The sequence below is a fragment of the Panthera leo genome, chromosome A2 (genome assembly GCF_018350215.1).
Source record: "Panthera leo isolate Ple1 chromosome A2, P.leo_Ple1_pat1.1, whole genome shotgun sequence".
Classification (NCBI taxonomy): domain Eukaryota; kingdom Metazoa; phylum Chordata; class Mammalia; order Carnivora; family Felidae; genus Panthera; species Panthera leo.
The window spans coordinates 37054861-37078103 of record NC_056680.1 but is presented as its reverse complement, the minus strand read 5'-3'; the positions used below and the strand labels follow the sequence as shown (position 1 = coordinate 37078103).

Genomic DNA, 23243 nt, shown 5'->3' with positions numbered 1-23243 from the left:
AAACCTGCAATTCTCTCATGAAATATAAAGTAAAAAATCCTAGCATTTTTCTCCAGGGAAAATTAATCTTCATTATAATCATTAAGTCGATAGAGCTCAAAGCCTAGCATCAGCCTGCACTGGAGTATAATATAATTATGTCCAGAAAAGCACAAGGACTGAGGGTCAAATACACACTGGAGACACGGGAAGGCAAAACACAGGTGAGAAAGCCATGTCATAGATAGGTTAAGCCACAGGAGTTTCCAAATCCAAGAGTGACTGCCACAAACTTAGCTGAGGACTGTGTCCCAGTCTCCCACCCTGGACATTCTGATTTCAGGTATGGTGAAATAAGCTTGTCTGTAAAAATTTTGCAGCTGAATCCAATGCCTAGCCATGCTCAAGGAGTTTAGTAGGGACTGGAACTCACATCTCTGATTCTTCGACAAGAACACTGTCTTCCACATCTGAGGAAACTCACATTCCGTCCACATCTCCAGCAAGCCTTCCAAGAGCTCCGAAGAGTCTTTATTGCACTGATTTCAACATGTGGAATGGAATGAAATGGGGACTAGAGGCTCTAAAACCAAACAAATGAAAAACATCTCTCCAGTAATGCCAATGGATCTTCATGGTTACAACACAACTACTTTATCATAAGAAAAAGGAACCAGCAGGCTGAATTTACAGAAACTTCCCCTCAAACCAGTTTGTTCTGTCAGCAAAAGGAAATTCTGAAGAATCTTCTACCAGTGCGTCCAAGTTCACAAATCACTGAAATGAGAGTTGGCAAATGGATCTATCTCTTCAAATGACAGTCTGTGTATCCAATATTTCTGGATGATCAGCCCTTCCATTATCTTCACCTTCCCATTCCTTCTTACGTAATCACTTTGTAAATGTAAGCATGTCCTTTTCAACCGAGCACCAGTAAGAAAAGGTGTTGTTACTTGTACTGAAAACATCTAAGACTATATTTATATGGATTATAATCCATGTAAATGTGAAAGTACCAGATTTCACAGCTCGGCTTCAAAAATGGAGATCTTCTGAACTTCCGTCATGATCAACTCTGGGTTTTAGTGGTCAAGAAAAAAAATGAAAGCCTGCCAAAATTTTTCTGGTAACATTACCGGCTCAAACAGTACACACTACAGGTTTCTGGCACAGAGTAAAGAAAAAGGATTGCAAAGTACAGCTTGTCTTTCTCCTCTCCTTTTCTTCCCCAAATATTTGGACGTTTTCCAAGGGACAGGTTCTGCCAGGAGTGAGGAAGATCACGGTGCCCTAAGTGGACAGTACTCCTGTCCTTTGAAGTTCTGTACCTTTCATTGTACCAAAGGAAGAAAACATTCTAAAAAGAACCACACCAATGACATAGAAGTTAAAATCTGAAATCTCTACTTCTCAACAACACTTAGATTCCAATTCATTGGTAAAAACTGAAGACTCTCTGCATCTATTCCGGATTAATATTCTTTTTTTTTAAAGTTTATTTATTTATTTTGAGAGAGAAAGAGTGGAGGGGCAGAGAGGGAGGCAGAGAGAGAATCCCAAGCTTCATGTTCAGCACAGAGCCCAACGCGAGGCTCAGTCCCATGAACCATGAGATCATGACGTGAGCCGAAATAAGGGGTCAGACACCTAACCAATTGAGCCACCCAGGAGCCCCGGGATTAATAATTTTAAGCTAGTATCAGCAAGAATAATCTCAGCAACTGATTAGATCAAAATTAAAGAGAACCCTAATAAGACCCCCAGTCTATCAGTATTCTTCAAAAGATATCATACAAAATACGATATCTTGGGGCTCAGGAAGAAAAGATGAGTACATTTCTTTATAGGGGTGCCTGGATGGCTCAGTCAGTTAAGTGTTCGACTTCACCTCAGGTCATGATCTCACAGTTCAGGGGTTCAAGTCCCGCATCACGCTCTGTGCTGACAGCTCAGAGCCTGCTTCAGAGTCTGTGTCTCCCTCTCTCTCTGCCCCTCCCCTACTCACAATCTCTCTCTGAAAAATGAATAAACGTTAAAAAAATTTTTTAAAGAACGTTTCTTTATATAAAAATTTTATCCTTCACTTTTATTTTCTCTTTTTGTACATGTTGTACAATGTAATACATATACCATTACAATATGGCACACGTAAATAATGTAATATAGTTATAATGTAAATAATGTGTTTAACATATAAACATTATTGACATGTTTATAAAATAAAAATATGTTGCAAGCCCTTGCCTGAAAAAAAAATTCTTTAAATAGGAAGGATTACCAAAAATGTTTAAGAGACTTCAGTAATATATGACCAGTGTTCTTCCAGGCAATTTCATCATCAGATTTTTTTTAAGTTGGTTATTTTCACCACTCGCAGAGTTTCTCACTTCAGTACACTCTGTAACTAAGGAGAATGTCAACTCTTACTAAACGATATTTTCAACCAGGGATACGAGGATGCCATTTCCTCATTTTATGACCACAACTGTTCTCCATCTTCCACAGATGCCACTACGGGCTGGCATACTCTTAGCCCTCAATTCCCTACAGGAAAGTGCCTCGGAGAGCCAGGCCATCAAAAGGTTATAAAACCTATAAAGTTAAGATGCTGCACAGTCAAGCTCTCTGTCTTTCATATCAAGCTCCCTTCCACTAGGCCACACTCTACAATTCTTGCTTACTCTATCCAACTGTGGAATCCCATTCGCGCCTAGCTGCTATGTTTTAAAATGCTCTGAAAGACTCATCCCCTGTAAGGTGCAAATAATTGAGATGGCATGACATGACACTCCACCTGCAGTATTTTAAAAGGAAGAAGTTTCTTTATGCATGCCTAGGACATACCTTCCCAACATGGGAAGTCTGCAATACTGTGTGGAAATCCAGACCAAAGGACAAGTGATGGCCTCATGAGCAGCCCAGCATCTTGCCCCACTTCTTTGGTGATGCACCCTGATTTCATCTTGAAGGACCAGCCTCCTCACTTTCAGTTCATGAGGTTATAACGCTGCTGCTGACTCCAGGTATAGAAACACAACCCAGGATTGGCCAATCAGCATATCCATCACATGGGCCTGTGCTCCAAAGTGGTCCAGCAAGAGTCAGTCCAATGCTTTGGACTATAACTACTGGGGTAAAAGAACTCTCTTTATGCAAAGATTTGGAAAGATGGTGAGATGTAAGTCTGGAAGTTCCTGGACCAACTGAAAAGAAAGCCCAACTAGTTGAAACAGTAATGTGGACTGAAGGAAGAAAGGACAGAGAAGGAGGAAATGCAAAGAAGGAGCCAGCATTGGATGACACTGAGCAAATGAATCGAATGACCTGTGAAGCCCTGAAAACCCTGAACATCGGATATTCGTTTGCAAAGGCCAACCTCCATTTTTGATTAAGCCCAGTTTGATGTGCCCTGCAGTACCACAGCTGGTTTTTGTGACATTTAGGAAATATAAGTCATTCTGGAAAAAGTAAAGTTTTGGCCTAAAATCTATAACTCAAACAATCCAATATCCATTTCCCTATTTTCTCCTCGTTTTAGCTGGTACAGTGCCACTCACAACATTACCCAGCTTTCCAGGAACTTGGTTAGTTTAGCTTCACGTCTAAGTTCTGCCATCATGTCTCCTAGACTTTGGCTGTAATGGTTGGAGGTCCAGCAGTCACTCTGAACTGCAAAGATGAGGCCCAGACTTAAGAATGGAGCTAAAATGTGCATAGTCCTTCATGACCCGGTCTCCATGAGGACAGGATTTTTGTTTTATGTTTTATTCACATATAGATTCCCTAGCACCCAGAAGAATACTTGGCACACAGTAGGATCAAATAAATGCCTGTTCAGTGAATAAATGTGGTGGCTCTATCCTAACAAATACTCCACCTCTTAAAATCAGATAATATTAGAATCTTAGTGTCAGAAGACCTTTTAGTCAAACCATTTGCTTGAATCATCCAGTGACAGAGAATATATTTTTCCCAAGAGCTCTGGACTCCTACTGCATTTCCTTAATTCTAAGCCAAACTTTCCTTCTACATTTTCAGATTTCTCAAGTCAGAACAGATCCTATAATTGATGTATATATTTTGTAGATCTATTGCCCCAAATAGTTGCCTTATAATTATTATCAATAGTGAACTGGATACAAGGAAATACATTTGAAAGACAAATACTGTGGCACTAGACTAGGTATGTCCCCCCTCAAAAGCTCAAATGAGGAATGGCTGGAGTAATTCAGAAATCTGTGCATTGCGGAAAACCACTCCGTAAGAAGGCAGAGGAGGAAACATCAATTCATTCAGTATCTTAAATGAAAATCCATAAAACATAACAGAAAAGAGCAGAAGTCCTGGAGCCAGCATACCTAAGGGTAGAAATGTGGCTCTATCATGTCTCAGTTACAGGACATGGGCAGGATTTTTCTCCTACCCAAACCTCAATTTTCTCATCTGCAAAATGGAAGGAGAAAACAGTACCTTAGGTAGAGAGCAATTATGAGAATCAAATGTGTTAATATGGGTTAGAATGGTGGCCAGCACACCACGTGGGCCGTAAGTACAAACTATACTATTCTATGTTTTAATTCTTGATTTGGTATCCTCAGCATCTTCTTAAAATCTCAAAACTAGTAAAAACTGACAAGTTATTTTCTAGGAAGCCAAAACTCTTAGAATGTTGCCTTCTGCTATGGTGTTCTTTTGCTTTCCTAGAGGAAAATACAAAAGAAACAATTAATTCACAGCATGTGCCCTCCCTAAAAGAACAGGCACAAAGAAGTTAATAGGCAACAGCTCAGTGAACAGTTTTGTCAAAGATGTGTGCTAAGAATTTCATTCTGAGAGTTTAGAAGGGAAGCATGCTCCTATGGTGAGTATTTTCTTTAACCAGAAAAAGAAATTCAAAATCAATTAAGCAAAAGCAGTTGTAAGAATTAATTTTGGTGTAAATTCAAGGGTGACATCATCACTGTCCTTAGGCTGCATCAGAATGGCATGTTTTATCCTTTCATGTCATCTGTTAATTTGCATTAAATTAATATTAAAAAAATTAGTAAGTTACATAGTACATTCTTGTGGGGTATGAATCACAAAGAGCAGACATCATCTCCCTAACTATTATCTGCTTTGCGAGGAAGAAATTTATAACATTTCTAGCATAATGACATTTTAAATACATAATTAATATACATAAACTTTGTCCATAAAATACTCATTTTTTTCAAAGAAATAAGTCATTAAACTGTTTTTATGACCTACAGAATGAAAAATACAAGTGAAAGCAAACTCAATACAGCAAAAATCACGCAAAAAAATTAGAAATCATTTTAAAAGCTACTATAAGAAATTCTAAAGATGTACCTACTAAACACAATGAACTCTAACTGTGCTTCAATTTGTGGGGATTCATTTTTTAAGAATCAAATTCTAAAAATAGTTCTGCTACATTTAGTATTTTTCCACTATTCTTGTCGTCTTTAAACACACCTTCACAAGCTGCTGAACATAATGCTTTTCTGACTTAATCACAACCTCTCTCATGACCCAGGAACGTTCAGTAAATAATTATTAAGCTCCAAAGGTGGCTTTTGCATAAGTTGATTTGCTTGAATGCCTATTCACTTAGGGACACAGCTTTTAGTATTGTTTTCAAATCTTATCATCTAACATTGAAAGTAAATGTTAAAGGGGGGTGGGGGGGGCGCTATCATCTACTTAGTCTTTCTCTTTTTTAGTATTTGTTTGAAACTGCCCATTTCAAATTTGTTCTACACTTACACGCCAGGCAGATGACTCTGATGTTTGGATGTTTTGTTTTCCTCTCAAAGAGAAAAAGAAATCAATATACAGAAATGCAAACGAGATGTTTATAAATGCAACTGCTACTGTTCCACAGTAAGGTTTAAAAAAAAAAAAAAGGAGAAAGCAAAAAATCCAAAGGGTTTGCAATAAGGCAATTTTGACAAATGCTACTGCTAGGGACACTCGTTTTCCTGAAGAAAATCCTTTTTTATTCATGACGAAGCTGAGCTGCAACCTACCCCATAATCATAAATCAAGCTCTGTTCTCGGATTGTTCAAGCGGTCATTTTTTTTTTTTTTTTTGGCATTATTAATTGAAGACCGACATTCAATTTTAAACAAGACAAAGCTAATGGGCCAGCATTTCCACCCCCCCACCAACAAATTAGTTGTTATCCTTGTCCTGGCCACATATTAGAGGCTACAGCTGAAGCTGATTAAAGCCACAGTAACAAAGTAACAGTTCCAGTATTTTTAACTCCCAATAAAACCCTCCCGTTCTCTAGCCTCCCCCTTAAAAAAAAAAAAAAAAAAAAAAAAAAAAATCGCTCCTGTTAAGTGGTCCCGGGATTATTTCCAGAATAAAACTTCACTTACAGATATAAGCTTTCAAAGGAGCAAGGCATGAACATCTGAACTCTAAGCGCCTCCATCTTTTTTCCTTTAAGGTGCTCTTCAAGCCCTTGGCGAAGAGTGAAAGTCAAAGTTAGTTCTGGCACTGGCTGTGTCACTAGGGGTGGCTCCTGATAAGGCCCTGGAAACTCCAATCCAAACACAGCTCGTGCTAGAACGGTGCCTGGTGTCTGTCTTCAACAGCAGACCTGTTTAATCCAGTACCTACTGTACCTGCAGGACAAAAATGCTGCCTCACACTGCTAAAGGGACGATGCAAGGACCCAGGCAGGCCAACAGTTCACCCAGCAGCCAGGCAAGCACCTCAGGATGCTCTCTCTTAGCCTTCCAGATTGCAGGTACCGGCTGAGGTTTGCAGCGGCTGCGCGTTAGTTAGTGGAGAACTTGAAAGGGAGGTAATTTCACATCCCGGGGAATTTTTAACACTTAACGGAGTCTCAGAATTTAGGAGGGCTGTAGGATTGCTTGCGTCCCTTCTCAGTTTGAGAGATCTCGGGCATTTTTGGAACTGGATCTGATAATCGCACATGCTCTCCTACTGGCAGGCTAGAGATCCAGACAGACTTCCTCACCCTCAGACCCCAAGCGGATGAGGGTTGTCCCTACCAAGTCCTGGTGGGAGCCAAACACAAGCTGCTTCTAATTGTGGACACCATCTTTTAGGACATACACATCTTCAGGCCATATATCTGTGTATTCTTAGACTGTCACCCAATTAATTCTGGAAGCATTGGTGTACAAGAAGAAATAAAAATAACACGCATTCTCAAAAGACGTTCTTAAAATTCCAACATGACAACATCAATATTACCAAATATTGATGGAAATCCTACAGACTCAGCACACCAGAGTGCTGGAGAGTTATGAAAATATGTATGTTTCTCTCTACACACCATTCAAAGGTCAGAACGAAGACATGTGACACCGGTTAGCTGTGTGCCCTGGGCAAGTTACTTCACCTCTCTGTGCCTAAGAGTTTATCTCCAAAGTTAATGATGGGAAAACAATGCATTCTCTACAAGCCATAATCAAGCGTGAATTCCATAATGCAATGAAATTATCTTTGTTTTCACCTCCCTTTAATAATAGGAAATCTTTAGTCGGTAGTCTCAGGCAGGCTATTGCTAGTTCTTTTTATTCTTTGCTCATTTGTTCATTCATTCACTCTTTTATTTAATAAATATTTAGGGGACACCTACTACGTCCCAGGCACTGTGTAAACTCTTGGAGTCTATGGGCTAGTGGGACACACATATTAAATAATCACACTGTCAGATAATACTACATGTAATAACTTCTACAGGGAGCTGGAAAGGCTTAAAATGTAAGGGTCAGAAAAGCCTTCTCTTGGGCAGGGACCTCTGCGCTGAGATCTCAGCAGGGTTAGCCTCTCGGGGGAAAGGAGAGCGTGGAAGAAGAGTCTTCTGAGCAGTGGTAATAATATATACGTGCAAGAATCCTGAGGTGGGAATTACAAGAATGATCCACTATAGTTGGGAGGACAGAGAGGGAGGGAAAAGCATGGTGTCCATGAAACCAAAGCAATGACCTGGGCCAGACCACATAGGATCTGGTAGGACAGGGAGAAGGACTTGATTTTGATCCAAGATGAACAGGAAACCACAGAGAGACTATATGCAGAGGAGCAAAGGGCTCAGATTTGAGTTTTAGAAAGTTCCCTCTAGCTGCTATGTTGAGACTCAGCTAAAAGAGAGCCAAGATTGGCTACTGAAATGGTCCTAGTAGGACATGATGATAGTTCATGGGGGATGAGAGAGCACCGAGGGTAGAAAGGGTGAAGAGAAGTTCAGAATAGTGAACAGAGTGCTGACAAAACTAAAGACCAATAAAAAGACTTGGGGTAGGGTAGGGTAGGGAATCCAGGTCCCTAATGTAATATAATTGCATTCACTAACTATAGTTATTGAGTACTTCTTACACACCAGGTGTTGTGCTGGGTGCTGGGGTAAACAGAGGAGTAAGATGCTATACTATCTAACCCCCCCCCCCCCACACACACACACACACATACACACTAACCTACCCAACCTCTCTTCTCCTACCTCTGTCACAAAATGTCATAAAAATAAAGTACAAAGGTTCTGGTGCCAACTTATCCAGGCTGAAATTCCACCACTTATTAAGTCTGTGACCTTGTCCAAATTTACCAAACTTGCCATGCCCCAGATTCTTCCCCTGAGAAAGGTAAATGATAAGTGCCTATCCCACAGGATGCTGTTAGAACTGAAGAATATAATACAGTGATGTGTTAGTCTCTGACATATAGTAAGCTCTCAATTAAAAAACAGCTGTTATGGTTATGATGACGGTTAGGGCTGTTATCCTTGATTCACAATGACCGACCTAGAGAACCAAAGTAAAACGAACATAGCAAAAAAAGAAAAACCATAGAGAAAGTAGAAGATGAAGGAAAATAGAAAGGGTAGGAAATCACTGTATCTGGAACTTTAAGGGATAGCTAGATTATCTTTAAAAAGACTGAGCTGGACTCCCTCTTACTTCGGGCACTATTTGAAAGTGCATTAAGTTACAAGGTACCGGGTAAGTTTTAGAACTGAAACCCTGATTTATTACATGCTTACACACAGGGAAAATTTGTACCCTCCATGAGATCTCAAATGTTGACCATGAAACCAATGGTATCAATTCCAGCCATTCCATCAGGGACACAAAGTGGTGCCAAATGCTCCCCTGGCACGTTCAGCCAATGACATCGCCTGACCTTTCATCCCAGATAATCCACCACCCCCAAGAAGGCTGTCCATTGACTGTTTACATAAGTATTTAAATAAAATTACTTTTAAGGGGCATGTGTTCAACTATTCATGGTACTTTAGAAAGATCTATATTACAGCAGTGTTCTTGGCCACAGCATTGAAATACCCACCAGCAAATGGAGTAAAGTTTGACTTAAATGTGTACATATGCTGCCATGTACAAAATTTATGAAATATTACATACATTTCCCCAATACTAAAATACCTATCTGCTTAACACACACACACACACACACACACACACACACACACACACACCCCTGAATAAAAAAAGGGTCAGAGGTCTCGAATAAACGTTTTTCCAAAGAAGCCATGCAGATGGCCAACAGACACATGAGAAGAGGCTCAACATCACTCCTCATCAGGAAAATGCAAATCAGAACCACAAAGAGATACCACCTCACACCTGTCAGAACGGCTAGTATAAAAAAGACAAGAAATGACAAGTATTGGCAAGGATGTGAAAAAAACAGGAACCCTCAGGCACTGTTGGTGGGAATGTAAATTGGTACAGCCACTATGGAAAAGAGTATAAAGGTTCCTCAAAATATTAACAAGAGAACTGCTATATGATCCAGTAATTCCTCTTCTGGGTATCTACCTGAAGAAAACAAAACACCAATTCAAGATAGATGTCCCCCTACGTTTATTGCAGCATTATTTACAATAGCCAAGATATGAAACCCTAAGTGTCTAATGATAGATGAATGGATAAAGAAGAGGTGGTATATATACACACAATGGAGTATTACTCAGCCATAAAGAAAAGTGAAATCTTGCCACTTGTGACAATATGGATGGACCTGAAGGGTATTATGCTAAGTGAAATAAGTAGGAGAAAGACAAATACCATATAATTTCACTTACATATGGAATCTGGAAGACAAACGAACAAACAAACACAAAGAAACAGACTCATAAATACAAGAAAACAAACTGGTGGTTGCCAGAGGGGAGAGGGGTGGGAGGATAGGCAAGAGTTGAAGAGATTAAACCTCCAGTTATAAAATAAATAAGGCATGGGTACAGAAAGTGCAGCAGAGGGAATACGGTCAGTAACACTGTAATAACTTTGTCCAGTGACAGTAAGTACGCTTATCATGGTGAGTGTTCTGCAATGTATTTGTCATTTCACTATGTTGTACACCTGAAACTAATATAATACTGTATGTCACCTACACTTCAATTACAAATTTAAAAATAAAATAAAATACCAGTCCTCAAGGTGTCACCCCATTATTCAACAAATGTCTCAGAGGAGCAGGAACCTTGTCTTTTTTGTTCACCATTGTATCCCTAGAACCTAGTGGAATCTACTCGTCTGTGGTTGATGTTCAATAAATATCTTTAAAATGGGAGTCCGTGGCTGGCTCAGTCGGTTGAGCATCCCTCTCTTGATTTCAGCTTAGGTCATGATCCCAGGACAATGGGACCAAACCCTGCGTTGGGCTCCGTGCTGAGATTCAATTCTGTGGCACCTACTTGAGATTCTTCCTCTCTCCCTCTACCCTTACCCCCCACTCACACTCTCTCTAAAACTAAAAATTTTTTTTAAAAAGTTACTTTAAAAAAAAATCTTTAAAATGCATTAATCTATAACATGAAAATAACTCTCTTGTGCACATCTGTATTATCCAGATGAGTATCCCAACTGCATATACATATGTTTATGCATATATATATATATATACATATATATATTATATACACATACATACACATACACACACACACACACACACACACACCCTAAATTTAAACACAAAGAAATGCAAGTGGAGAAAAAGGAAAAAGAATATTTAAAAAACACAAAACACCAAATGCAGAGTAAAAATATTACCTGTATTCCAGTGCATTTCAAATCTTAATTACTACTCCCTGCCCCAAATTTCAGCAAAAAAAAACTAGAGTCATCAGAATTCTTACTGACCTTTACAAAGATGACCTTAACTAAAATGGAACTTAAAAGTATCAACCATCCAAGTGACAGTCAAATTTTCCTTTAGATGCTAAATTTGGGCCTTGGAATCTTTTTGGAAGGAAAAATCCAATCACCACTTTGAATGGGTGAGAGAAGAGATAAGAGGTTTTACTTGTTACCCTGTCCAAAACTCAGCAGAGGAAAAGTAGAGAACCCTTATCGCTGTCATAATTCTTACTTTACTTGGATATCAAATGTTTTATTGCTCCCACAGCACACCATTTTCTTCTGTCTTTTCTTTTGATAGTCATTGCTGTTTTTAGGAAACTCACACTTCTACTACTCACTGGCCTCAGACAGTTAAGAGCTGAGGGATCATTGTGTGACCAGCATTATACTGATGCATGAACTACCCCCCACAGCCAATTTAGGAAGCACGTACCTTCTCTTCAAATGTTTCAGTATGATCCCAGCCAATAGTTCCCGAGCCTGTACTCCTATCACAAGCGCCTGGGGACTCTTCTCCCCACCCTATTCCCTCAACATCAACACAGGAGCATTTAATGTCAGGGATCTTTCCCGAAACAAATGACTGAATGAGACTCTAGCAGGTGAGTTTGGAATTCTGTGTGTTTAAAAAAAAACTCTCATAAAAGTCCAATGTGAAGTCAGGTCCAGGAATATAATATATATTCCCACTAATATATAATATATTATAGCATATATACATATAATATATTCTATGTAAACTATCTAAGAGTGGCAAGAAAATACCCCAGAAGGTAAGCATCCTCGTTTGTTGAATAGAGAGGTTTCTACTTGCAGAGCTTACTCCTTTAAAACAACCACTTGGAATTATGGACATACTTTGAACGAACGTTCAGTGAAAGCCTTATTATGAGGTAATTAAAGAGTACCGTGAGTGTGATGATGAAACTCAAAAATCTCTCAAGAGTAAAGAACACACGCCCCCTTCTCCCCACACATCATTATGCCCCATTCTGGGAAAAGTACGAGGCACTGAAAGGCCCCTGCAGTGCAAACATTGACTGGCCCAGCATGTGCGAGGTGTCTTCTCAGGGCCGTGTGCAAGACAGCAGTGAGGAAGCCAGGGACTCTGTTCTTCAGGGGTTCACACCACAGAAACCCAAACTCCCATACCCGTGCCGTCGTAATACCGGGTTGAGGGGACGCATGCCAGGTGTTCTCCTCGGCCTCCTCCAGAGACTCCCCCCCAGCCGGCTCCTCCTCACCTTCCAGAGGAGGGCTTTACAGGCGTGACATTTCTCCCTCAGAGAAGTCCCCTCCGCCACCCCCACCACCTCCCTCTCCAGGTATGATCATTTTATTTGTCTAATTGTCTTCTGTCCTTGAAGGCAGGGTCCTTTGTATTTATTTTATTCTCAGTGCCTGGCACAGATTAAGTGTTCGATAAATATTTGCTAGCTGGATGGCTGGATGGGTGAAAAGAAGGAAGGAAAGAAGAATGGACAGACGAACAACAACATTAAAAAAGATCAGTAACAAAGGCCCCTCCACGGAACAATCTCACAGCATTTAATTAATTAGAAAGGGAGCGTCAACAGGCATGAATGGGAAGCACAATTATATACTATGTTTGGAAACTTTAAGTTGCTGAACACAATTGACCTTCATGAGTAAGTACTGAGATACAAAGTGACAAGAAAGGGGTCCAGCAGTTCTAATTTGAAGCCCTCACAGCCTGACTGAAGGCAATTTTTAATGACCACCTATCTGCAGAAATAACTGTTCAGTACCATTCAATCACGATGATCTCTTTCATCCTGTTTCTATTTTCTTCTACTACCAAGAACAGATCTCACTGTAAAAATGATGGTCCAGCATCTTCTGAAAGACGGCTCATTGTACCTGGCACACAAAGAAGCCTTTTAAGGTTGCAACAAGGAAAAGCAGACCAAGATGACCCCAGGTAAACTTGATTTAGGCTCACTCCGACATTATTAAAGAACCGTTTAAATGCTTATGCAAACATCTGGAACGAAAAATTAATTTTTTAAAGACCATTTAGAAAAACCTGTCCTGAGAATAAAAATATAATTGGCAAAGAGGCATCTCAAATGTTGTGTGAAGTCAGTTTTTAAGCAATTAACGAAGGGAGAGATACATGAAGTAACAGTTTGGCCTTTCATTGAATATAATAATCAATATAACAGAATAATTTTATATTGAGCTTTCTGAGATTCTCTTAGGGTTCACTTCAAAAGAAACACTGGTTCTTGCACTAACGGAGATTCAGAGGCCGTTTCTTTGTTATTTGGGGTATTTTGCAATAAGCAGATCACAATCTACAATACAGGCCAAGTTCATGAGACAACAAGGAGCTGGAGAGACAAACACTGATGAGATTATGCCACTTTGATTGACATTTCTTCAAACGAGAAATTTAGTAAAACTGCAATTTACTTTCCTTTATCTGGGGAAATAAACAGGAAAAGATAAGGCTGTCGTCATTGTGGGGGCCCAAAGTTATTTACGATGTGACTTCATGATAAATAAAATTTTCCACTTCAGGAGTTTAAAACCATGGTATTTTTCTCTCACCGTAGTGTTTAACGCCTAACTCATTTAAAAAGAAAAATGTGGACTTCTCTTTTATTGTAGTCACTTTTTGGAAATAATTAAAGACTGGAGAGCAAATGAGCCCATAGGGTGTCTTTGCCATCCTCTTAAGGGTGTTGAGGACTGAAGCAGGAATGCGTTACCACGACCACCATCATCCTCATCATCTAAGACTTCAGATTCTTTCTTCTTCACAGCAAGAGTCAAGACATTAAAATATTTTAAAGCAACAGAATCTATTAGAAATGGCCTCCACACCTGTTTCCGATTCTGTGTCTCCCTCTCTCTCTGCCCCTCCCCCGTTCATGCTCTGTCTCTCTCTGTCCCAAAAATAAATACAAAACGTTGAAAAAAAAAAAATTAAAAAAAAAAAAAAAAAAAAAAAAAAAAAGAAATGGCCTCCACAGATCACTGTAGCTGCTGAAGTGAAGGAATCTATCCTTCCCAACCTACCATCTCTGAAAGAGGTATCAGGGCACGAACAACTCGAAGAACCACCTAAATCCCTTATGGTCTGAAGAGGAGCTGGAAAAGGGCACGAAGGTAAGAAAGGGATGGATATTTCGTCAGCTAAACTTTCTCATCTACTCATGTAATTTTAGTACTTGGATTCCAAAACCTGAGTTGAAGGTAGAGATAGACTGTTTCTTGTACACAATCACGCTATGGTGGAAGGTGGTATGGAAGTCAAGAGTGAGGTACAAAAACTCCCAATCTGTACAAGATGTGGTAAGGACCCAGAAAAGTGGTTTCAATCAGTAGGCAGCAAACCTGAGAGGCCACTATTTTATGAATGAACAAGTAGCTGAGATGTCTCCCCTAGAGGTACAAACAGAACCACTTTTCAATCAGAGACAAAATAGTGTAGTGGTGCATGTAAAGTGCACACACACACACACACACACACACACACACTGTGTTCATCTCATTATTTTACCTTGGGTAAGTCATTCAATTTCTGAGTCTCAAAATCTGCATCTGTAAGATGGGGCATGAATATTACCTATTTGATGGATTAACGTGATAATTAAATGAAGTAAGGCAAATACTTAGCACAGTGCCTTAAAAAAAAAAAAAAAAAAAAAAAAAAAAAAAAAAAAAAACGCACTCGGGTCACCTGGGTGGCTCAGTCAGTTTTGAGTGTCTGACTCTGGATTTTGGCTCAGGTCATGATTTCATTGTTCGTGAGATCAAGTCCCATGTCAGGCTCTGTACTGACAGTACGAAGCCTGCTTGGGATTCTCTCTCTCCCTCTCTCTCTCTGCCCCTCCCGTGAGTGCTCTCACGCTCTCTCTCTTTCTCTTTCACTCTCTCTCTCTCTATATATATAGGTACTTGATTTCAAAATACTATAGGGAATAAAAAGTTAGCCTTGAGACCCTCAACACTATGGCAAATAACAGTTACCATTTGGAGGCAATAGTGAAGATACTTTTGAAAACTGGTATTTGAAGAGGTTACACAGATCCTCAATATATATGAGGTCAGGAAAGGTCCAGAGGGATATTTGTGAATTATACATTCATAATAAAAAACCAAAAACTAAAAGTTGATAATCTGTAACTTGTGATAGTGGACAACTAACTATGCCTTTTCAATGGCTGTCTTAGCTACAGGCAAAAAATTCTAGCCCAGGGAACCCTCTGCTCTGACGCAGTATGCCATTTATGTTTTTAACTTGTATTTTTACTATATAAATATACCCAGAGGTCAAGCAGGAAATCATATATTTAAATAAGCAAAACTATACCAAACAACCTCTTTGTGTTCAATAGATCACCTTACATTAAATTTGTGTTACTAGTCAAATTTCCCAAACTTCTAAAGCATCTGAGTACTGACTCTCATTCTAATGACATCCTGTTTCAGTTATGCTGAGCAAACAGGATTTAAAATGAGAAAAATAATATTTGCACATAAATCCTTCCTGTCTGTTGATTAAATCCAATCAATCATAATAAACTCGATACATATTAGCGTTCTGTACCTAATTTACACCCTAGGGAGTCTTGCCTATAATCAAAGTGTATATTTATGTGGATAGTAAAATGTTAAAATAACCAATATTTTAAATTAATGGCCTGTGTAATTTCAAGTAACACTGCCATAAACTAACAAAAAGGAAAAATTAAATCTTTGCTTTAAAATATTCAGCCATGTGTCCTTTAAAAAAGAAATAGTGCCAACAAAGCTACCTAATTTTAATATTTACTAAGTATTAATTACCTGCCAGGTATTACAGGCATAATGGCAAAGCAGATGCGGATAACAATAACCATTCTTATTCAGGCTTATCTGGCTTCTAATATCAAATAACTTTTTTTTTTTCATTTTTAAGAGATGCAAACTAAATCATGAATAAAAAAATAAGAAAAATCAAAATATTCTCATTCAAACTCACTCCTTCTAACAGTTAGGAACAAGCCCCAAGTAAAAAACAAGCACCTGGGACACTCTCTGTGGGCTGTTATTGTTAAACTAGGTCTCTCACAGAGCAGAACCAGGATGTGGCCAAGGATGCAGCCCCATATACATGCCAGACTTAAAGCAGAGGACCCAGGCTCCAAAAATCTCCAATGAGCTGCCTGACTTACCTGCCAATATCGACCAATCAGGATGAGGCCATTCCAACCAATCAGGAGGAGGCACCACTTTTTTCCCTTTACCTCCTCAACCTATTGGACCAGAGCGGCAACCTGAGAGGTACATTCTCGGTATAAGGGGGCCTCTCCTCTCTGTTCAGGGAGGCCAACCTGACTACTCTTTTGGGTGCTGTAATTCCCTTCAGCTCCAGCTGTAGCTCCAATAAAGCCTTGACTTTTGGATCTGTTCTCATTTCTATCTATGGGAGGCCCAGGAACTTGATTCTGGTAAAAATTCACCAAATATTTTTTTGAGAGCCTTCTATGTCCCAGGCACTGTTGGATATCCTTGACATAAAACACTGATATCAGGGACTGTAGAGCCTGAAGAGACAAATGTTTTGGAGTGCCTCTGAATGCTCAAATCACTTATTAATTTAAACACCGTTTGAAAATTGTGTGGCTTTGCGATCTTTAAGCACTATCCACAATGATATTCCCATTAACAAGGATGCTTGCTTTCTAATACTGGATGGAAGATCAATACATTTTCATTTACAAGTGTGCCAGACAGGAAATTTGAATTATTTGAAAAAAATGACATTGTGTTTCTATCTCATTTTTAAAAAGGGCAGGGAGGAGAGAGGATAGAATTTATTATATTGTCACAATGATAACTATACCTTGTATTTGCATATCACACCTTATGTGTATTTCATCGCTTTTAATTTAAATAAAGACACTAAAGGACAGGGAGAGAGGTGAGTAGCCTGCCCAAAGTAAGGGTGTTAATAAGGTATAGATGTGGGGTTTGAAACTCCAGGGCCCACATGCTTTCCTTTATGCTTCTCTGTTCCAAGTTTACGTGAGCTACCCAACAATCACAAAAGCAGACTAATTCTATAATTAGAAGCCTGTACTGCACTGGGCTTTTTAGTTGTCTCTGCCCCACCCCCCACACCAGATTCCGAATTCCATGAAGGCATAAAGCAGGTCTGTTAAGTTCACCTCCTCATTCTTAACCCGGCACCATTCCAGATCCAGAGATTGTGCCCAAAACTAGTTGTCAATGAGCTAAATGATTAATTAATTGACCATGGTGATCTTTTGGACCACTTCTGACCATGATTTACCTTAAAAAAAAAAAAGAAAAAAAAAAGGAATGAAGCCTGCTTCCCTGCATATTTATGCCAAGCATGAATTAAATGAATGGTATTCGCTAGAAGGAAGCATAAACACACAATTTTTGTCCTCAAGTAACTTAATCTAGTTGGAAAAGAGAGTGAGAAAATGTGAGATATCAGCACAATTTATACTTGTTAATGGAAGAAGAAGGAAGGAAGTGCTCAGAAAAGAATTAGTCAAAAAAAATTATTCCCCTTTTTAGGGGAAACAAGGCCTTTGGGAAACGAGGAGGAAAATTATGAAGTTCCTTTGGCAAAGATGGTGAACTTGAGCAGTTTGCCCAAGTGTGGGACACAAGATGATCTCAAATGGAGACACACAGACTCCACAATAAAGAACCACAGAATTACACAGTGAGAAAAGCCCTTTCAAATGTCTTTCATCCCAGGAAAAGTCTCTGTTTGATGCAAATATGTCTTCAAGCTCTCAACACTTGCCCTTTGTAAACCAAAAATGCTCAGACCTCAGGCTCAGACACTTTCGGACAATACACCTTTAAGAATCTAACAATTTTCTTTCAATTTTATTGCATTTATTTTATATGTACTTCCACTTGTGGTTGCCATTATATCATCTCCTTTGAAATATATTTTTAATTTTCTTAAGCCCCCAATAGTAAATGGGGGCAAAAGTCATGAAGCTAGCATGAGAATGGCTAAAATCTGGGGAACGCTGACTGAAAGAAGTGAAGAATGTGCCGGAATCTTTCAGAGGTAACAAGATCAAACACAACCTGGAAATAGGGACCTACTCTACTGCAGTGAAAAGCTCAGACAGCTACAAAGAATTTTAGCGGGATAAAGAAAATCATGTAGGGTTCTGAACCAAGTAGGGCTCTGAAGTGGGCCTAGCCCCAACTGCTCACCGAACAGTCGAAAATGAGCATGACTCTCAGATATGGTTCCATACAGGAAGAGTGGGGACCTGGCCAAGTAGGACTGAGAATATCATAATGGAAGTGACACATCACGTGCCTGTAAACAAGACCTACAGAAAGAAAGAAAAGGGGGGGGACGGGGTGGGGATGGGGGGGTAGTGGGCAGGGCAAGGCTGGGTTGGAACACAATGTCAGGCATGTTTGATGTTGATGCTTCAATATATAACGACTTCTCTCTCACTATGAAGGTCACTTCTGCCTGTGTTACCTCCTAGGGCACAAATATAGCTTACAGTTCACTTTCGTTTTAATTTGTTTTTTTTTCTAATTTCATAATGAGGTGCCAAGAGATTTCCAGTACAGATTTTCCCCCCTAGCTGTATAATACTTTCACACACTAGATGGAGCCAACTTTATAATGCTTTGGGATTCATGGACAGGTTTGTGTTGTACTTAAAAAAAAAAAAAAAAATTTTCAGGCACAAATTTATGGGAATGCTGTGTACCACCAAAATATATTTTCACTTAAATTTCTCTGATTTTAATTTTAAAGATCAAAGTCCCCATCATTTTACCAATCTGCATATTTTCCATAATGCCTAAGCCCGAATCAGTATCAAACTATCGATAATGCTATAAAATGTGTGTTTAAAATAGGGGCATCTTTCAGTTTATTGACACTTTTAACTTTGACTTATTAATATATATTTATTATATTTTTTTCACGACAATCTCCAAATTACATGCTTTTTTGTTGGGAAGAAATGCAATAAGCATCTTATCAGGCCCATAAAGACTCCCTCAAGGAGCAGAGGGATTCGTGCAAAGAGAGATGCAGGTAGATATAAAGTGGACTTATGGTTCATGGGAATATGGAAAATAGTCACCAGCACTTGGCAGAGGAAATGGCTGACCTCCAGGACCAGGGAAGGTCCAGCACCAAAAGGCAAGAACGTACCACTGTCCACAGTCACTAGCCTGGGGCTGGGAGGGGGCAGGATGGAAGTAAGGGAAGTTACATGATGGCTCTTTCCTGTCAGTCCTGGGAACTCAATGCCATTTCACTGAATCCTAACACTGGAGAGCAGTGGTTCTCAACTGGGGATGATTTTGTCCCCAGGGGGCACTTGACAAGGTCTGGAGATACTTTCAGCTGTTACAAATAGGCAAGTGCGTGCTACTGGCATTAAGTAAGCAGGGCACAGGGATGCTGCTAAACATCAGATAAGAGACAGAAAAACTATAATGAAAATCAAGAGAGAGATACCTGGGTGGCTCTGCTGGTTAAGGGTCTAACTTCAGCTCAGGTCATGATCCTGCAGTTCACAAGATCTAGCCCCGTATTGGGCTCTCTGCTGTCAGCACAGAGCCCATGCGTATCCTCTGTCCACCACCCCCCCCACCACCTTTCTGCCCCTCCCCTACTTGAGCATGCTGGCTCGCTCTCTCACTCTCTCAAAAATAAACAAACAAAAGAAAGAAAGAAAGAAAATCAAGAGAGGGATTAGCCTAAAATTCAAGGTACCAGTTAGCTTGGTGGGGGGTAAAGGGAAGGCTGTAATTCAAAGATGAGACTTCTAGAATGCTCTGTGCCTTTAGATATAATGGGTACATGTTTATTCATTTTATTGCTCTTTACCAAACCAATAGGTTTTAGACATATTAATGATTAGATGGAGTCAACAATTTGAAACAAAACATTAAAAAGTATGAAGTGTATGGGAAGTGAAGAAATAGAGACAGCAAATAGACGTCCCTCACTAAGAAGGCTAATAGTGAATCTTGTCATAACTGGCTAACATACCACCAGGTCAGAGGTATCTTTTAGTCTTTACCCCCTTAACCCTCCACTGTCCAGCCACTTGCCACTTCTAACCCATCAGCCACCAAACTGCATCTCCTCTGCCTTCATGGTTATTCTGCCATGATTCAGTTCTGGCCTGAACTGGTAAGTTATTCTCTCCACTCCCCTCCAAGTACCCTACACCAACCTACTAGATAACGCTTCCTAAAGCATGGCTTGCTATTTTTATGCAACTATTTTAATAAAGTTAAAGTGTCATCAACACCGAATAAATGAAGTTCAATTTTCTAATGCAGACAGGTAATCAAGGCCAACTTTACCTTTCTAGTCTCAACTACTATAAGTATTCCAAGCAATATAAAATTTCCAAGCAAGTAAAACATACTCATTCTCTAACCCTAGCTACATACTCTTGCTTGGGTTGTTCCTCTTGCCTAGACTACCCTTCATGCACCCATCATCCCTTTCTATGGAAAATCATATACATTCCTCAATAAAATGAAATAGAGATGCATTACCAAATGTCGGTCAGGAAGGAAGCAAATGGAACATTCAGAAGAAGTGATGTATACATGCACACACATACACACACACACACACGCACACTAGAATATTACACAGCCATAAAAAGGATGAGATCATACCAAGTGCAGCAACATGGAAGCACCTAGAGGGTATTTTGCTAAGTGAAATAAATCAAGTGAGAAAAAAAAAAATTACATATTTCACGCATATGTGGAATCTAAAAATAACAAATGAATAAACAAAAAGCAGAATCAAAAGTATAAGTATAGCAAAATGATGGTCTCTAGTGGGGCTGGGCATGGGGAGAGTATGCCAATGAGTGAAGAGGAGTGAGAGATACAGGATTTCAGGTATGGAATAGCTAAGTCACAGGAATAAAAGACAGCATACGGAATATACTAACTGATACTCTGCTCGCACTGTATGGTGACAGATGGTAGCTACACTTGTGGCAAGCACAGCATAACATAGACAAGCTGAAGCACTATGTCGTACAGCTGAAACTAACACAACATTGTGCGTCAAATGCAATCAAAACTTTTAAGAAGACAACTGAACATATGCCTACCTTATAACCTGATAATTCCACCTCTTACTGCATACCAACCAGAAACGTCTATGTGTGTTCACCAAAACCATATAGCAATAATGTGCACGGCAGCGCCTCTCATAAGAACGCAGAACTGTAGGCAACCCAGATGCTCATCAACAGAAGAGATAAACAGTGACGTAATTAGATAGGGGAATACTGCATGGGAATGAAGGGCTGCCACATACAAGAGAGAGGAATCTCACATACATAACGTTGAGGAAAAGAACACAGACGTGAGAGTACATACTGCATGATTCCATTTGTATAAAGTTAAATAACACATAGACATTACTAATCAATGGTGTCAGAAGTCGGGATAGCGATTATGTTCCAGGGAAAGGTTGCCTACCAGAAGGCACAAGAGTGCTATGATGGTCTCGTACACTGGGTGGAAAGTGATCAGGTGGTACACATAAGACGTGTAGACTTTTCAGTAGAAATGTTAGACTTCGATTAAGGGTTTATGGAAAAACATTTTCAAAATCTGCCCGTTCAGTATTACTCCATCCATGATCCCAACTAGATGTATCTTCCTCCTCCATCTACATTTAGTTCCCAAAAGGTCATGACGACCCTAAAATTACCTTACGGTTTTTTGTGCGTGTCTATCAAAGTGCAATTGTTACGGCACTGAGCACTTAGGCAAGTATTCCTTTTATGATTTCCCATAAAGTACTGCATGGTAGTAGCTCATCCGTGAATATTTATGAGATTAAATGACACATATTACCCCTTTCAAAGCAAGTCTACGTTCCTGAGTGTTGGGTAAATGCCGGTGTTCCCTTTTTGAAATTATTTTATTTTTATACACTAACATTCCCCATTTGGGCGTCCAGTTCTGCCAGTTCTGAAATATACAGACTGCTGTAACCACCACCACAACCAAGATACAGAGCCGTTCTACCACCTCAACCACAGCCCTGGGCTGCCCCTCTGGGAGCCAAAACATTGCCCACTCCCACCTCCCAGAAACCCGCTTCCGTTCGTACAGTTCTGTCCTACATGTAACTAGAATCAAATACCTGGCCTTTGAGTCTAGTTCCTGCCCCATAGCAAGAACACTTGAGATCTCTGGTGTTGTCAGAGGCGTCAGCAGCTCCTTCCTGTTCACTGCTACTTAGACTCCATCCTATGGAGGAACCGTGGCTGGCTTATCCTCCCTCCAGGGAGACGACATTCAGGCTGGGTCCAGTTTGTGGTGATCGTGAAGAAAGCTGTGATCCACTTTAAAGATTTTTTTTTTTAATGGATACTTAGGAGTCACTCACTCAAGGTCATGCAGTTACCAGTGACAAAAAGAAACATTATATGCTTTTTTTTTTTTTTTTTTTTTAATGACTGGGAAAAGTAGGAGTCGACAATATTTTCCCCTGATGTCAATGAACCCACCTCACAATACATTTTCTGTGAGGAGATTTTTGAGCTCCCTTTTCTATATTTAGTGCATGTTAATGGGCCAGAGTTTGTAAGGATCCAACTAAAGCACTTTTCTAAAGGCAGCTTTTTGCCAATGTGACCCTATGGCTGTGCTATTAGAAATAATGTGTATGTCTTGATCTATGTACAGCTATTCATCAGTGCTATGTAAATAAGTGATGATGCCCTGCTGGCCTCTGTCTTTCATCTGACCTACTGGACTCACTTGCAATGCATAGAGGGGAGGCTAGTGACAGGCCTGGCACTCAAGGGCTCCAGGAACATGCGAGCAAATGGGCTACTGTAACGATTATGCACAGGGGTGGCTACAGTTGCACTTTTTTTCTGTTGATTTAAACACAAAAAGCATATGTCCAAATCCTCCGGGGCAGAGTGTCCACATCAGAAAATTTCCATTAGCTGGCATTTCGAGGTGTCCGTCTGTGGAGCCTGAGCCACTGTGTGACCAAGGTTGAGGCCAAAGGGAAAGGAAATGTCCAAGAACGACTTTCTGGTTGGTATCTGAACTGCACCTGA

General features: G+C 39.8%; 1 protein-coding gene across 4 annotated transcripts in view; it reads right to left on the bottom strand.

Moving 5' to 3' along the window:
* The window catches only part of MITF (melanocyte inducing transcription factor), a 220648-nt gene that overhangs the window by 93487 nt on the left and 103918 nt on the right, over positions 1-23243 (bottom strand). Inside the window, exon 1 of one of the 4 annotated variants that reach the window (XM_042929961.1) lies at positions 6370-6900. The exons of 2 other annotated variants lie outside the window; for them this stretch is intronic. In XM_042929961.1, the coding sequence (XP_042785895.1) occupies positions 6370-6425 (56 nt within the window). In that variant the 5' untranslated portion in view covers positions 6426-6900. Of the gene's footprint in view, positions 1-6369; positions 6901-23243 lie in introns of those variants that run through there. One more of the 4 variants, XM_042929962.1, reaches the window with a different exon arrangement.